The sequence below is a fragment of the Vipera berus genome, assembly GCF_964194415.1.
Source record: "Vipera berus genome assembly, chromosome: 5".
In the NCBI taxonomy this organism is placed as follows: domain Eukaryota; kingdom Metazoa; phylum Chordata; class Lepidosauria; order Squamata; family Viperidae; genus Vipera; species Vipera berus.
The window spans coordinates 93,885,375-93,903,506 of NC_138207.1; the positions used below are offsets into that span (position 1 = coordinate 93,885,375).

The window sequence follows — 18,132 nt, forward strand, 5'->3', positions numbered from 1 at the left end:
TAAGATAACCTTTATTGATGATAACTTTTATTGTCATTTTTTACTGTGGGCACAATGACACATCAAAAATGAAATATAGTTGCCCGCTCACAGAGTGAACACATACATGACACACACCTAAACATACTATATACAACATATACATACTATATACAACATATGTATAGATCTACACCTACATAATATATGAATATTAAACATTGTCCATCTTGAATATATAATGGAAGGAGGAAGCTTGAGAGTTCACAAGGTTTATACTGTATGGAACGAAACTGTGGCTGAATCTGGATGTTCTGCTTCGGATACCACGGAGCCTCCTCCCAAAAGGTAACAAGGAAAACAGGTCATGAAGAGGATGTATAGTATCCTAGACAATCTTGCAGACCCTGCTCAAACAATGGTATGTCCTGGATGGAAGAGAGGGAACTGCCAATCATCTTTTCAGCCATCCTCACCACTGCACCGCCTTTCTGTCTGAAGCAGGGATGCTTCCAAACCAGACTGTGATGCTGTATGACAGGATGCTGTCGATCATCCCCCTGTAGAAAGTGGTCAGGACAGGGGAAGGAAGATGAGCTTTTCTCATGCGATGCAGAAAATGTAGGCGCTGCTGTGCCTGCTGCACCAGTGTCTCGCTGTTGAGTGATCAAGTCAGCCTACTTGTTAACTGCACACCCAGGAATTTGATGCTGGTAACCATCTCCACAGATGAATCATTAATGCACAGAGAAATGTGGCTGTGGCTGCCTTTTCTGAAATCGACAATAATATTTTTGGTTTTTCCGGCATTTAAAACTAGACTGTTCCCCTTACACTAGTTTACCAACTCCTCAGCCTCCTTGTGGTAAGCATCCTCATTGTCATCATGAATAAGGCCCACTATTGTTGTATCATCTGTGAACTTCCTTGGTGGCAAACCTAGCACAACAGTCAAGGGTCAACAAGGTGAACAGCAGCAGACTTAAGACAACCCTGAGGAGAACCTGTGTTCAAGAAAATGGTATTAGAGGTATTTGTTCCAACTCACACATATTGGGGCCTGTTGGTAAGAAAATCCAGTTGCACAAAGGAGTGTTTAAGCCTAAAAGGCCCAGTTTGTCTACTAGATGCTGGGGAATGATTGTGTTAAATGCCGAACTGAAGTCGACAAACAACAAACTCACATGAGTATTTCTTACCTCTAAGTGCTTCAAGCTCAGATGGAGAACGGAAGAAATAGCATCCTCTGTAGATTGATTTGGTCAGTAAGCAAACTGAAGCAGGTCAAATGCTGGTGGGAGGCTAGATACAATAATGCCCTTTATCAGCTTCTCAAAGTATTTCATAATGATGGATGTCAGTGCAACCTGACGATAATCATTGAGGCCTGTAATTGTGGACTTTTTTGGCTCTGGTAAGATGATAGCCATCTTAAAACACAATGGGACCACTGCCTACTGCAACGAGAGACTGAAAATATCTGTGAGCACACAAGCCAGCTCATCTGCGCATTCCCTAAGGACACGTCCAGGGATGTTATCTGGGCCTGCTACTTTCCAAATGTTAACTTTCCACAGTGTTTTCCGAACAGAGATGACATTAAAGCTAAGCACTTGCTCGTCAGGATGGGGCACAGCTTTCCTAGCAGGAGTGCTATTTTATGCGTCAAATCTTCCAAAGAATGTATTCAGCTTGTTTAGGAAGTCTGTGTCGTCCTTGCATCTTATAATTACCTTATAATCCGTAATGGCCTGGATTCCTTGCCACATTCGCCTGGTGTTTGTTGGATCCTGAGAAAATATAGACAGGTTTTAATTGTCTACATATGAAGTACAGACTCAACTAAAAATTAACATAATTAAATAGGACTTTTGTTTGATACGGTAGTACAAATGTGGGGAAATTGCTGTTTACTGTTTCTGTTATTTTGGAAAATTCTCATTCAAATTATTTGCCAAATGACAGAATGTAGTATTTCCCTAATTGGTAACTTGAACTCACCTATGATGAATACTCTTGAGAAAAGATTTTGATAAGCTGACATTAACAGAGGAGCACCAAAATAAAAAAATTGAAAAACATGGCTGACGACATTTTTATGCTAATATTTCTTTATAAATTTGTTCTATAAGTGTACATAAGCAGCATGAGTCATTCTATGAAGTACAGAAAACATTCTTTTTTAAAAAGAACACACAAACATTCTATGTAATATAATTATACCAAAACGTAAATTATACTTTATTCACATTTAATGTAAATTTAAGTGAATGCCTCATTACTTAGTTCTGAATAATATTTCCTTAGAGTACCATCATGAGGTAAACTGGAGTCCAGAGTTAAGAAAATTAGAATTACAGGTCTCCCTTGGAATATATTATGTAGTCAAGTAGTATCAGACCTGCCCCAATCCGATCCCTTAGGAAAGAAAGACCCTCAACTCCATTTGGTTAAAGCAAAGAGTTCTTTTAGTAAAGGTGATGGTTGCAATAAAGTCAAGCCCACTCTGAATTCTCCTGTGCTCACAAGACACAAAAAAGGTCTGCCCACAGCCCATCCCCCCCCCATCAGTCCATTTTCAACCAACTGGAGCTCACCAAGATGTTTTGCGAACACAGATGTTTGGGGGTAATCTGCATATTTCCCAGGGTGCCTCGCTGCAGGATGCTGGTACAAACATGATCCGGCTGCTCTGGTCTTTATCACCTGTCATCCCCCCCCTCCTGATTTCCCATCACATACATACGCAGCTTTATTGCCCTTTCATCCTTCACCCCCTGGCTGCATCCCACAGCCTGAGAAATGCTTGTGAGGCGCCAAGCCAGATCAGGCAGAGCTGACAAATAGTCATTTTGTGTTTTGCATCTGAATTTGTATAACATTCAGTATAAAAAACAAAAAAGTATGTGTAATGCATATTCCAAATTCCCCAATCATGGGAATAGTGTATTGTCAGTTTATTCTTTAATTCTTATGATGTCTTTTACATTTTAAATGGGGCCCTCCGAGATAGTAACTTCCATTCTGTCTTACAGACCAAAATAGATTACAATAGCAACTCCTTACCAACAGCAATCAGAAACTCAGAAGAACGTCTCTCCAAGGGTGACATATACTTACTAGAAAATGGCCTGAATATATTTTTGTGGGTAGGAGTAAATGTTCAACAAGGCCTGATCCAAAACCTCTTTGGAGTCTCATCATTCAGTCAGATCAACAGCTCTATGGTAAGTTAAGATTGGATAAACAAAAAAATTGCCTTAATTTTAGTATATGTTGTATCTGACCTTGGATATCTCAGTTTTCTGTATAACAACATAAAAAATTTAAAGGTATTTCAATGAATAATAACATTTTGGCAGGTTCATGATCAAGGGAATGAAAGGCCAGAATTGAAGAAATATTAGCCTTCACTAAGGTTCTGTTGTTCCTCTCCATTTTCAGTATTGTGAAGCATTCCAGACTGTTTCAAGCATCTTCACACTTTGCAGTATGATTTGTGTAATGTAATTGATGTGACCTATGTTTTTAATATTTAATTAATGAATTAAATGGTCCCTGATCTGCTGTGCCATAACTTTGTTACAGTGTACACTACCAGTTTTGGACAATCCCTTTTCAAAAAGAGTGCGATCCATTATTGATATGTTCCAGGCTCAAAGATCACGCTACATGAAGGTAACTGGTTTTGATTTTATAATTATAACAAAAAGGATTGTCGGTTACGATTCCCAGGCATTAAAGTGTATATAAATCTGATTTGAATGCCTTAAAAGAAACAATAGTACTCTCAAATGGGCTTGAGGTGGTTCAGACCTGGGCATGGATTGTTCCATTGCTTTCACTGTCAGAATATGGCTGCATTAAATTCAGAAGGCAAAAGACTTATTTGCCAATTATATATCTTTTATTTTTTTTTTGCTTTCAGCTTATCATTGTGAAGCAGGAAGACAAACTAGATCTGCTGTTCAAACACTTCTTGGTGGAAGATAAGAGCATGAATGGGGGGGCTTCATATGTGGACTTCCTCTGTCACATGCACAAAGAAATTCGCCAGTTGCTGAGCTAGAGTCAGAATTATGCTGGATGCCAGCACTGAGATCTGTAGGTTCGCTGACTGACTGCTAATAAGCAAACCCATCTCCCTTTGGAAGGACTAGAAAAAACTGTATAATTTTAATATATTTCATAAAGTTTCAGCATCTCCCAAAATCTTTTAGAGAGAGACATGAACGATCAAAACATCTACTTAGGGTGAATGAAAAACAGTATGATTCTAGGTCATAAATCTACGTCACTTACTAGGATTGGCAGAAAACTACATCTTTTTTCTCCTGACACCCAAGTTGCTTTGAGTTAATATATGTGATTCCGCAACAGAAGAAAAAGCGATCACTCTCCAAAATTAGATGGTGATGCAAAGTTTGTGTATGTGATAGTCTCTATGAAAAGAAAATAAGCCAAATAGAAAAAGGTGGTGGCTGGCCTACTCAATTGGGAGGTGGATGTCAGATAGGGTGGTAACTTCTTAAAATTTGAGGATTCAATATACTGTAATCAAATTGTAGAATGGTGTCTTTAAAAAATCCCAAATTTTGAGCTAGGGAAAAAATGACTGTAATTGTGTTGCTACACAAATTTGCCTTGAAATAAGTAAATGGAAACAAGCAGGTCCTGTCTCTAGGAAAGTTAAATCTGTCTTTGGTTGGTGTGAATTGGTATTGCCATCATCCTTTGAGAAAAGAAGCATCTTTTTGCCAGTATCTTGTTTTGTCTCTCTTTTCCTATTTGCATGCTAGGTTTTAATTACGTATCTTGAAGATGACCATGATTTCTCCTTTAAAAGAAATGTTTTATAACGATGTCAAAAAGTGGCAGAAATATGCTTGGAGATGGTTAGGTTGAGTTGTATCCAAGAAGCAATGAAATATCCAAGATCTCCATGTGGAAGAAATGCTCATAATACGAAGTTCAAATCATGCCACTGATGTTCAGACTCTTAATAGCTCCATAAACTTTGGTCATTGATAAAATAACAAACTGGTTTGTTAGTGTAGGATAGTCATAACTGAATTTTAGTCTTCAAGCTCAGACAAAGTTGGCCTAGCTGATAGGCAATTTTTCCATTGATAAACCATTACTCTGGCTTCAAATAGGCCAAAGAAATTCTGATAGAAAAATGAAATGCATTTCACAGACTCGATATAAAGGCTCATTAATTTGCAGGAGACTAGTTATTTTTTAAAAAACACTATGCTTAGATTGTCTTGCAGTGTTCAGGATGTATTAAGAGAATAACAACATGGAATTTTGAGAAAGGACGGGGGGGGGAGAGAATGGGGAGAGCCTAGGCAAATTGTGGGTTGAGACTGAATATTTGAAATTGAAACCTTTATGTACATGATTAAATATTCAGGAGTATAGTTTCTTATTTTGTGTTTATGTGTGCGCACGTATATGTGCGTGCGCATGAGAAAGAGAAATTGTAAATATTTTGTTTGATCTATTGCAGCTTTCCCTTTCATCACATAGCAAAGAAATGTACACAATTCGCTGTTGAGATTTTTCCAAAAGATTCATAAATATTTCATATGTGCTTCATTACGATTGCCCTTCTCCTTCTTACCAAATATATTATCCCAACCAAAATTTGGAAATCTATGAAACAAATAACATCCATACCCAAAACCACAGTCAACAATGAAACTTTCAGAATTCTAATTACTAGGATTTAAATTTTAAAAAGTTAAGTGTATTTTCACTTTTTTTCCAATTCATCTTTTAATTTGTAAAAATTATATACAGATGTATTTTATGTCATTGTTAGCAAATAAATACTGATTATTTTTTCCAAGCCCTGTACTTTGGAGGGGAATGAACTGGTTTGCAGGTTGACTATTAAGCTCCACAATGGCAAATAAACTATAATTTGTAATACTCTACAACAATATTCTATCAGATGCTTATAAACTTTTTCTTATCTGCAAAAGCATTTCATTTTCTAATCCATGAACCTAATTTTTCATTAGTGCTTGCTGAGAAAAACTAGCAATTGTACAAAAAGGCAAAGCATGCTAGCACTGTTTTGAAATACAACATCCATTCTTCCTAAAGCTAAATCACCTTTCTTCATGACTTAATCTTACTGTAAAATTGAACTTTTATACTGTGATCTAGAATACATTATATTGAATTTCTTAAAATCTATTTCTATTTTTGTGTTATTGCATATTCTTACAGGTGTGTGTTACTGGATGGAAGGTTTGTTTCTTAAAACAATTTGTACTGTCATTCAGTTTGACTGGAAGAAATAATAGCTGTAATTTTTGTTGTTTACAACCAAAAAGTGATGCAGTAATTGTGGAGAGTACTGAAATAGCTCCTTGTAGGCACCAAATCATGATTACTGCAAAAAATGCAACAGATAGAAATTCACTCAAGCTTTCTTCAGGAAAAATAAGGAAAAGGAAGAGAGGCAACATAGATTCCTTTGCTAATATGGGCAGATAAATAAAGATGAGACAAGATTCTAAAGATAAAAATAAAATTTAAAAAGAAATCCACGTAACAACTGTGGGCATTTATTGTCTATTACTGTTTGTAGTGTTAAGAAGCTGGGCTAGTTGGAAGCCTGCCTAGACAAATTTTTTCTCCCCAATACTCTATAGAACTCTGTAAGTCCTTCCCTCTTACATTCTTTCCATCTATATTCACAGCCAGAGAAAATGGGGTTCATGCAGGCTTCTATCAGAGCAAGTGTCATTTTTCCCCAAACTACCATCCCCTTCCTAAGGTTCCCCACTCCGCAGCTGCTACATATATTCTTTTTTTTTCTCTATCCCAAATCTCAGCTGATTGATAGACTATTTCTGGCAATGTATTTAGATATTATCCAGCCCCTTCACTGGCTATTTATTTCACTAGAAGTTCAGTGCTTGCTCACCCATATTACTCCATGCACTGAATTTGCATTTAGAGATGTTGAGGAGCCTGTCTATGTTACAGTGTTATTTCTTCATCCATTGAAAATGGGCACTTGCACTAAATATCTGTCTTAGTACTAATCTCACCAAAATAGCTTTCAGTACTGCAAAGAATGTAAACATATGCTCTTGTGCGATAAACATATATTCCAAGATTCCAGTCTTTTATACACTTTACATACAAGATTTGTGAACACATTCTAAAAAAATTAAGGTACTGCGTATCAGAATATTTCCCCAAATAAAAGGCAAATATTTCTTGACCAAATTATAAAACTGTAAAAAATGATGATAAAAGGATTTTTCTTTTTGTGCCTTTGAATCACTGTTGATTTCTGGCAACTGTATAAGTCACCAGTTTCCTTGGCAAGATTTTCAGAAGTGGGTTGCCATTGCCTTCTTCCCAGGGCTGAGAGTGAGTGACTTGTCAAAGGTCACCTATCTGGCTTTGTTCCTAAGGCAAAATTAGAACTCACAGTTTCCCTGTTTTTAGTGTTGTGCCTTAGTCAACACCCCAAACTGGCTCTCAAGGAATTAGAAATTGTTGTTTGTATGAGAAGATGCTAATGCTTAGAGCACTGCATGTTCCCCAGTATAGGAAACTGAAACTGTGAAGAACAGATGAGTAGTAGTGTAGAAAAACATCCCCACCTAGCCTTCATCTTTCATTTAAAGTTACAAAAGATAAATCTGGTAGTTTAACAATTGCAGTTTTGGGAAATTACACATTTCATTTTCGTCATAAATTATTTTGCCATTTGTTAAGTGCCTGATTTGCCCCATAGGGATAATATATTTTGAGTTGTCTTGGATTCCATTTTTAGACAATTCTGCCAAGATTTCTAGAGGCATTTCACTTTAATTACTGGCTGGGACAGCCATACCTTTTTAATTCAGTCCTTACAATGTTGAATATATCTCTTCACCTACTTTTTCCCATCTTTTCTACTCTCTTTTCCAATGTCTGGTACCAGATTGAGTTTTGTATACAAAACAATTACAAACCACATGGAAGACAAATGATTTACTATAAAGGTATTCTTGTGTTAATATTTTTAAAGTTATAAGCAGACTGATATATTCTGGGAAAAACCATCCTGGAGATTTTATTTAAACAATGATTTATTTTCACATGATGGCATTTCACTCTCCTAATTTCTGGCTTTTATTACATAATTCAATCAAATTGATCAAATTAAAAAGCCATTATAAACAACTAGAAATTATGATTCTTTTTAATATAATGGCAGGGGCATGGCTCTTTTAGTCAAAAGTCAGCTGTGGTTATACCATTATGCCTGCAAGGTATAGCTGGTGAATACTAGAACAAAACTTCCATTTTAATACTGATTCTCCTGATAAATTTACATCTTGGAATAATTCCATCTGAAAATCGTTTTTGTTTTTTCTATTTAATTTCTCTCTGCCACAATTGCAAGACTTCCTGAGAATTATAGTAATAAAGACACAATATCAGTATAATTTTAAAAAAACATCCTAAAATCATATTCCTGATAATCTGGCCTAGGCATTATTGATCATACTGTAAATCCTTTTTAAGTTCATGGACTAATACGGACATTGCATTTTGGAAGTTTTTAAAGCATCTGAAAGGATATTATGGTCCCATTAAAATACCTTTTGATTTCATTCGGTTTGGATGCTTTGGCATGTTGCATGATTCCAAATCTGCAGTATTTTACTACACACAGTAGATATGTTATTTGAGTAGAGGTGGAATACCCCATATAACCAAACAATAGTTGTGTTGTTCTTAAATATTTCTTAATTCCGAAATCATCTTAAATCTTAATATTGAATAACATGGCCAACAGTTATTCTGCAAGTGCAAAATAGAAAGGAAACTTACACCCCCGTTTTCTTTGTTGCGGTCGCAATAGGGTTTCGTATTTGTAGGACGGTTACTATGATTTTGGGACGAGAAACAGTGTTTAAAGATGTTAAAACTATTTTGAATTACATGTATTATTAATATATAAAGATAATTAAATATATTTATTATCCAAGAAAGATTGCCAAACAGGGTTGCATATGCTTTTCTCTACTAACGAACTGGCTGTTCGGCGACAAATAATACTGGAAAGTGAGCAAAATTTCAACGTTTAATGCGGCCCTCCCAAAAACCCGAGATTTTCTCTACCTCTCGGAATGCTCGCCGGGCAGCGAGACGAAGGGGCTCCCCAAGTCCTTCTTGAGGCCCGACCAGGAGGGCCGTATTTGAAGGGAGAACACCCAGACCGAGGAGCCTCCTTCGCGCGGGAAGCCCCCCGTCCGCTTCTCTCCCTGCCGGGGCGGAGCGGGAAAATGTCCCCCCGCCGGCGACCCGCCCCGGAGACGACGGCCGCCCGGGGCGCGCTGAGGCAAAGCGGCCATGGCTTTCCTCTGGCTGGCCCAAATCGCCGCTTGCTGCTGCTGCTGCTGCTGCTGCTTGGCGACGCTGCACGCGGGAAGCGGCGCCATGAAGGTCCCCCCGGGCCCCGGGGAGCCCTCGGAGGAGTCGGGAGCCGCCGCCGCCCGCTTCTTTCAGCCGGCGCAGCTGCACGCCGGGCTGGCGGTGGCTGCCGTGTCGTCCTTCAGCGGGCCCGGGAACCGCGACCGGCGCGCCAACCGGGAGCTGCCCATCTTGCTGTGGTGGAGCGGCGGCCTCTTTCCGCACTTCCCCGGCGAAACGGCGCGTATCGACTGCCCGCGGGGCTCCTGCTTGGCTACCAAGGACCGCCGCGTGCGAGCTCACCGGAGGACGCGGTCGCTGCTCTTCTATGGCACGGACTTCCGGGCCTACGAGGCCCCGCTGCCGCGGCTGCCCCACCAGACCTGGGCCCTCTTCCACGAGGAGTCGCCCATGAACAATTACTTGCTCTCGCACGGCGCCGGCATCCGCCTCTTCAACCACACCGCCACCTTCCGCCGCGAGTCCGACTTCCCGCTCAGCCTCCAATGGCTGCCCGACCTGGCCTACCTGCGACGCCCGCCGCCGCGCGGCCTGCCCGAGAAGGACCGCCTGCGCCGGCAGGGGCTGGCCCCACTGCTCTACCTGCAGTCGCACTGCGACGTCCCCGCCGACCGCGACCGTTACGTGCGGGAGCTCATGAAATACATCCAGGTAGGAGGGCTCCGGGGCGGCGCTTGGTGGTGTGAATGGGCCGCTGGGCTTGGACGGGCCTCGTGGCACTTCAGGAAGGGGGAGCGAGGAGCTTGAGACCCGGCCCGGAACTCGGGAGCAAAGGTGGCGATGGCAGGCAAGAGGTTGGTGGCTCGATTAACAAGAGACGAAGACTAACCACGGTTGGGGTAGGCCTGCACTTCGACGCCGGGTTCACAGTTGCCCTTAAAGATAAGCTGTGCTCAAGGCGGGATTCGCATGCCTCCTGGAAATCTAAAGCCTCCCATTTAACGTTTTGTTATTGTTGTTGAATAACAAAGCTAAGACAATGGTGGTGGTGTTGAAGGAAAAATCTTCATCAGGGTCCAGTCCAAGCCAGGAATAAACAACATGGCGACTGCTTTAGAAAGAAGATTGTAGTTTTATTGAAGAGGAGCACCAGACAGAAAGAGGGGGGGGGGAGAAACTGACCAGGTGTAATAGAGAGTGGTGAGTATTTATACTGTCGGAAGTCAGCCCCCCAGAGAAGGAAATATTAAAAGGGCAGGAAAATATATTTCCTCAAAGGATCTTAAAGAGGCAGGAAAGCATGCTCAGTTTTCTTAATAGCCCCAGGTTTTCCTCCCTCAAGCAGGGACCATCTCTATATAGATGCAGATGTAAATCCAGGAAGGTTGGAGCTAGAAGCTTAGGAGGACAAAGACACCTAACATCTACATATCCCACCCAAAGTCTAAGGACATAATGGATTAACCCACAGATGCCAAGGGGAAACCCAGATTCAGGTTAGAATACATGACACAGGAAATAGCCTCAAACAGGAATAGGAAATCACTCCAAACAAAAGGCTCAAGAGGATATAAAAACCCACTCCCTACATGTGCTCAGTCCTTTTCTGCTAGCCATCTTCCTGTCTGGTTCTCCTTTTCAATAAACTACAACCTTCTTCCTAAAGCAATCGTCATGTTTGTTCCCAGCTTGGACTGAACCACGATGAAGACTTTTCTTCCAACAATACCTTCTGGGGCTTTTGTTTGGAGTTGTTCCTGTGGCATGAACTTTGACCTGAGTCTGAGTGTGCCTTCCTGGTATTCTGATGGTGGTGGGTTAATCCTATTATGTCCCCAAGGTCATATCCTGCTTCCCTGAGGCTGGGGCTGATGACTTGGAGTTTTTGGTGTGAGGGATTGTTGATTCTAGGGATCTTTCTAATTCCAGCTTCTTGACTCCAATCTTACTGACAACATTATCACATCTGCGTTTCTGCAGACCTGGTTTCTGTCTGGGGCAGAGAGACTTGGGGGGGGGGTTGGTTTCTGCCGTTAAAACCCTTTGGGGAAATATATTCTGCCTTTTTAATATTTCCCAAAATATTTCTTTCTCTGGATTCTTCCCACAGTGGCATTTATTTTATTTAGTAGACTTACACCCAGTCTTTCGTTTGCTGTGTTTATTTCTTCTCACAAAAACATGAGGTAGGTAGCAGAAAGAGCTATCTCCCAGGGATTGGAAGCTAGTTCTCTTTGTTCTTAGTCTAGCACTTCAGCCACTACATAAATTAGCTTTTAAAATACCTTTTGCTAAATAACTTGTTTTTTCTGTGACATTAAAAAACAGGTTTACTATAAATAGATTATTCAGTGTTTTTCTTTGCCAGACTAGTCACATTGGGTTGATCTCAGTGACTGGTATCTACATGGATATGTCCGTGTGTCCAACTTACTAGGATTTCCTGGTGGTTTCCTATCCAAATATTAATTAGGCCCTGTAGATTGTTTAATTATACTACACTGCTTTCCCACCTTTTCACCAATAAACTTTTGTTTAGGGACTCAGCAGCTTACATCTTCTTATCCTCTTTAGTCATTTATATTGTATTATATAAGTTTTGCCTTACAATTTGCATGCAAGTCACATTGCAGTTCTGTGTGGTTCTGTGTAGATTAGAAGATCATTCAATAAAATTCAGTGAGACTTCTTTCCATGTGTGTGAAACTTGCTTCTGCCCCGTTATCTGGAAATTACTTTGTGTGAAAAGTAATGACCATTAGTCCAAATGTATCTTTAAATATGACAGAAAAGTTAGGAACTCATCTGTTTTCTTTATCTTAAAAGCATAGCAGCTTATAAATGACATCATGAATGAGAAGAGAAAATGAATGTGTGGAGAGATGTCGTGTATGTGTATACACAAATGTAACTGATTATTATCATCACTCTTCTAGGTAGACTCTTATGGTAGATGCCTGAACAACCGAAAACTTCCCAATATGAGATTGATGGACACTTCTACAGCCACTACAGAAGACTCTGAATTCATGATTTTTATTTCTAAATACAAATTTCATCTGGCTATGGAGAATGCCATATGTCCTGATTATATGACAGAGAAACTTTGGAGGCCAATGCATGTAGGGGCTATCCCTGTATATCGAGGTTCACCATCTGTACGAGACTGGATGCCCGATGATCATTCCATTATTCTTATTGATGACTTTGGAAGCCCTAAAGAACTTGCAGAGTACATTGATTTTTTGGACAGGAACTCAGATGAATATTTGAAATATCTAAAGTACAAGAGTCCAGGTGGTATTACAAACCAGTTCTTGCTCGAGAACATGAGGAAGCGTGAATGGGGAGTAAATGACATGTCCCTACCTAATTATTTAAATGGATTTGAGTGCTTCATCTGTGACCGAGAAAATGGAAGACTTAATGCAGAGAGGGACCACAAAAAAACTCATGGGAAATCACTAGCTCCAGAAGTTCACATTGCACAGACTACACACATGGGATGTTCTTCACCAGCACCTGGCTATGGCAATATTGAAGATATTCCTGATGGAGACAGGTAGTTATATTTATTAAGGATATAAAGTTAATTCAGAGTTATGATTAAATTTTATTTTTGAGTTACTAAACTATAGAATTGCAGCATATAAGTGAATGGACTGGAAAGACTTGACACGATTATATTATTAAATACAATGTACTCTAAAGCTATTTTAGTACAATCTGGTATTACACTGAATGGCTAGATTTAAATTAAATTTAAAATACAATTATGTGGAGCAGTGGGCTAATGCCTCCTTAAGTAACACCAGCTGCCTGCAATTATTGCAGGTTCGCATCCCACCAGGCTCAAGGTTGACTCAGCCTTCCATCCTTCCGAGGTAGGTAAAATGAGGACCCAGATTGTTGGGGGCAATTAAGCTGACTTTGTAATAATGCCGCTTGGGGTGTGTGTGAAAGCCCTAACAAGCAGGCATATACATAGAATGAAGGCTACTGCTAAGCTTGTAAGCCGCCCTGAGTCTTCGGAGAAGGGCGGGATATAAATGTAATAAAAATAAAAAATAAAAATAAATGTAATTAACATTCTCACTATATCCCACTATAAAAAGTAAGCTTAAAAATGGGTAGTTCTGATCATTCTCTCAATGCAGACATCACAACATAATATTGCAGAATATATAAACTATAGAATGCCAACTTTTCAACCAATATCAGTTTTTGTGCTTTTAATAGAGGAATATGAAGCACTTAGCATGCTACAACATTTGTCTCTCACATGGCAGCATCCACCAGTTGAAACGAGTTCTCAAGATATGCAATATCATGACCACCTAAAACAATAACATGCGTCTGTGTGACACACAATCCTTGAATAAAAATGATTTCATTGGGACATTAGGCAAGAAAAAATATACCACTTTTAATAGTTAAATTTAAGCTATGTATCAAAGAAAACAAACCTTACAGTATTATCATATGAAATTAATGATAAGCAAAAAGCCTTAATAAAATTTAAAACTGCAAATTTAATGGGAGGGACGATTTCAATTACTTTTGCATAATTACTGAAAAGTGGATTTTCATTTTGAAAGCAGCTTGTCTCAACAATAAAATCAGGAAAGCAAAGAGGGGTGTTTCCTTGCCTTAAATCTTCTCCTAAAATGTTAGTTTGCAAAACATTGGCAGGTGATTAGATGTATAATACAGTAGAGGCAACGTAACAATAAAAATGTAGGATGACAAAAATTACTACATAATTATATTTAGTCTTATTGATCTTTATAGTATGCAAAAATGATTGGGATCATGCATACAAATGTAATAGCTTATTGGTCATCACTGATCCAAATATACACAGGTCCAGAAATTTGCAAACTGTTGTAATTCCTACACCATTCACCTGAGTTGGATGTAAATACCCTCAAATTAAAGCTGACAGTCTGCAGTTAAAGCACATTGTGTTTGTTTCATTCCAAATCCATTGTGGTGGTGTATGCCAAAGATGTTAGAATTGTGTCGATGTCCCAATATTTCTGGACCTGACTGTATATTAAAGTTGTTTCCAGATTTCCCTTTCAACAAGGTTATTAATTTCTGTAGTAAATATGTGGTTTAACTAACTTTAGAAATAAATGTTCTGTGGAGTTCCAGATTAATACCAAAACGTTTGCCCAAAGTCTTGGCAAGTGAGTAATATCCTACTTCATTTTTATCTTCCCACTTATTTGCAAAAATAATGCTTTATTCTGACCATATAGTCACTCTCTATGACAAAAAAAGATTTAAAGAATATTTTTGTTCTGTATGTTTCAGCTGGAAAGAAATGTGGCTTCAAGATTACTGGCAGAGTCTTGATCAAGGGGAAGCTCTCACAGCTATGATTCACCATAATGAATCTCATCAAGGGAAGTTTTGGGATTATATGCACAAAATCTTCTTGAAAAGAACTCAGCATAACTAACCAATTAGGATTCTTTCATATTATATGAACAATGGGCAGAAAACGTACTCTTACCAACTTGCCTTACTTGACAACTGAATGTGTTAATCAGGCAGATACTAGACACACCATTCAGGAAAAAGTAACATTTTTGCTGAAATATTTAAATTGATTTAAATTGTTTTTATAAAATATTTTTGTTAAAAAGTGACAATTACTGCAATTTGTTATATACTATTTTTAATTCTATAAATAAAAATTATTTGTACATACTGAGAATTGAAAGTACAATGGTGTACTAATGGTTAAGGTGGTGTTCTGGGACCACGGAGAATTGCGATCAAGTCAACCCTTAATGGTGGAAATCAGTTTGCTGACTGGATCAGTCCAATCTCTCAGCCCAGCCTACCTCACAGGACTGCTGTTATGGGAATAAATATGAAGGCAGATCCCCTGTAAGCTGTACCAGGAAGAGAAGTGGAATATAAATCAAATAAATCTGTAAATATTATCTACTTTTGACAGCCTAATTACTTAAGATTAGAAATAAATTTTCAGCCTCCAAATTATTCAAGGGAATGTATATGGTTAAACTGGGGACCTGAGAGAAACCTTGCATGACCCTGCAGATAACTATTTTCACTTTTAACTTGAAATGCTGTGAATGTATTATTCTAACAGTTCATTGCTATTAGGTAACCAGTATGCTTTGTGCATTTTAAAGAGGTAAAAATTGCATTGGCCTTATTTATTTAAAGGGCTTTAATAAGAGAGTGGGCTCAGAAGGAAAATGACGCTTAACAAAAAAGGATGAGGAAGGAGAGGCAAAAGAGCGTAAAAAAATGATTCAGTAAAAAAATGATTCAGAAATGGGCTGAAACAGAACTACTAGAATGTGCTTTTGTTTCTGATATAGCTGGAGAGGGGGAGGGAGAGAGAGAGAGAGAACACAATTGGCTCCCCAACTCATTCTGGCAGAAGGGGTCTACTAAAAACCCCATCAACCAAGGAATTTTAGCTGGCAGGGTCTAGGAAAAGAGCTTTTTGTGCCATGGTCAGCACCCTTTGGAACATCTTGCTACCAGAGGTGAGATCTATTCTGGCCTTAAAACCTGGCTCTGCTACTTGGCATGGGGCCCCAATGAAGAAGCTGTAGGCTGGAGATAGTTGATGCAGTGAGAGAAGGCACCACTGCTGTTCCATTCTAAGCTAGTGGTTTTCTAATCAGTATTTTATATTTTGCTATTTTAATTTGTTTTTATATTTATAATTGTTTTTATATCTCAAAGAGTCACTTTGGATACCAAAATGGGCAGTGTATATGTACGTATATGTATATATTTTGGCAGAGGGGAGGGGCTAATATAAGTCCTACCCCCAAAATAAGCCCAAGTTAGAACTCTGCCCACTCCGTGAGCCAGGTGAGGGAGGGGTGGAGCTGCCCCACAAGCCCCACACCCACTTAGCGGTAGTTCAGCCCCCATCCCCCAAGCCAGGTCATTCCTTGATTGGCGGGTGACCTTTCACTCTCCTGAGCTGGACTGCCATGCTATGGTGGATGGGATGGGCGGGATAGGCCCAGTCCCGTTTCGCTGCCGCTGCCCCCTGGCTCCAAAAGAGCAGAGGGGGACCGGGCCTACCCCAACCATCCCATCTGCTGTAGCATGGCAGTCCAGCTCAGGAGGGGAGCAAAAGGTCGCCGATCAAGGAATGGCCGGGGGGGGGGGGCAGCTCCACCCCTTCTCGCACCTGCCTCACCTTGTGGCAGCAGTGGCGCGATGTGCTATGTGGCCTCCTGCCGCAACCAGCAGCAGAAGTGGGCCGGCAGCCACACCGGATGCTGGATAGGGCTGTTGGTGCCACTGCCACGAGGCAAGGCAGGTGTCACAGATATAAACCCCAAAATTAAGACACACACACACACACACACATATATGTACACATATACATATATGATGAATAAATGAAAATATAAGCTCTCCTATGTTTTGTGATCCCTATATCAAATCCTTTAAAAACTCATTACAAGTCTTCGACTTATGACCACAACTGAGCCCAAAATTTGTATTGCCCCATTTTACAACCTTTCTTGCCATAGTTGTTAAGTGTGACTTTGACTTTATCAGAAGCTTGCGAAAGGTGATCACATGACCCTGGGACAGTGCAACCATCATAAATATGAGTCAGTTGCCAAGCATCTGAATTTTGATCATGTGACCATGAGGATGCAGCAACAGTTAAGTGTGAAAAACTGCCATGTCATTTTTTTTCCAGTGCCATTGTAACTTTAAATGGTCACTAAATGAACTGTTGAGGATTACCTGTACAAGCGAGTTTCCTATAGTCTTCTCAGCTGTCCTTACCATTCTCTGTACGCACCTTCTATCTGAGGCACTGCTACCACCAAACCAAACAGCTTGGGGCAGGGAACTGGACTTGAAGACCTCCAAAGTCCCTTTCAATCCTGATTCTATATTTTGATTTTGCAACATACTTCACTGCACAGAAAAGCAGGATAATTCAAAGAGTGGGAAATCTCCTGGAAGAGTAACAAAGCTGATAGCTAGAAAACGGGAACTAACTGTTTTATATGCAAGATAGAATTTTAGGAAAACTGACAAGCTTAACTTTCACTTGTCATTATTTATATCCAAACATAAAGATGTTTGAATATTGTAGCAAGTTCAAAAAGTAATATGAAATTCAACCATTGTGCTTTCATGTTAACTGTCGAGCCCCGCGGGCCCGACATTCAACGAGGGGCGGTGCGCCACACCCATGGGTCTCCCCCATCACGCACGCCCCTCTCGCACAGCTGACCGGCGGCTCCGACAGCCGGGGAGGCTCCATCACACACGCCCCTCTCGCACAGCTGACCGGCGGCTCCGACGCCGGGGAGGCGGCCCGGCGGTTGCTAACGCCCATGGGCAGCCTACCGACTCTTACCGGGCTCAGGACAGACGTCGGCCTTCGCGCCCACCTCAGGAAGCCGTGCCGACGCAGAGGGACCTGGTAGGCCGGCAGGACGTTCAGCCTGCCGCCATTGCCGCTCCTGCGTAGAGCAGTTCAGCTAGCAAGGGGGGCGGAGCTGGCATACGGGCGCCGATCTGGGAGCCCCTTCCTCACCACCGGACGGATGTCCTGGGCAGAAGAAGGGGCCCTGCCGCCGGACGGACAAAGGGAGAGGCGCACGCAGGCCAGGCATAAGCGTGGTGGGCTGCTGGGGCCTTCTGGCTGGGTTGGGGTGAGGGGTCAATAACGGGCTGTGAGGGGTTCGGGGCCATGGGGGAAGCGGTTGCCGGTGGGGAACA

At 40.6% G+C, this 18,132-nt stretch overlaps 2 protein-coding genes and 1 long non-coding RNA gene across 8 annotated transcripts in view; 2 read left to right on the top strand and 1 right to left on the bottom strand.

Moving 5' to 3' along the window:
* The window catches only part of SEC24C (SEC24 homolog C, COPII coat complex component), a 62,153-nt gene extending 55,611 nt beyond the window's left edge, over nucleotides 1-6,542 (top strand). For all 5 annotated transcript variants that reach the window (XM_081328684.1, XM_081328687.1, XM_081328683.1 and 2 more), the window contains 3 exons: nucleotides 3,015-3,206; nucleotides 3,568-3,657; nucleotides 3,908-6,542. In XM_081328684.1, the coding sequence (XP_081184810.1) occupies nucleotides 3,015-3,206; nucleotides 3,568-3,657; nucleotides 3,908-4,048 (423 nt within the window). In that variant the 3' untranslated portion in view covers nucleotides 4,049-6,542. The remainder of the gene's footprint in view (nucleotides 1-3,014; nucleotides 3,207-3,567; nucleotides 3,658-3,907) is intronic.
* Nucleotides 11-9,201, bottom strand: LOC308668645. Of its 2 annotated transcripts, XR_014026561.1 has the most exons (6): nucleotides 9,124-9,201; nucleotides 8,833-8,887; nucleotides 3,100-3,201; nucleotides 1,713-1,769; nucleotides 1,179-1,281; nucleotides 11-752 (listed from the first exon to the last, which is right to left on the bottom strand). It is a non-coding gene; the product is annotated as an uncharacterized lncRNA (long non-coding RNA). The 2 variants fall into 2 exon arrangements; XR_014026560.1 differs by lacking the exon at nucleotides 1,179-1,281.
* Nucleotides 8,975-15,250, top strand: FUT11 (fucosyltransferase 11). Its single transcript, XM_081328688.1, has 3 exons — nucleotides 8,975-10,086; nucleotides 12,312-12,937; nucleotides 14,695-15,250. Exons 1-3 carry the CDS (start codon nucleotides 9,355-9,357, stop codon nucleotides 14,840-14,842), a joined length of 1,506 nt encoding a protein of 501 aa, XP_081184814.1. The 5' UTR covers nucleotides 8,975-9,354; the 3' UTR covers nucleotides 14,843-15,250.
* The last annotated feature ends 2,882 nt before the right edge of the window (nucleotides 15,251-18,132 follow it).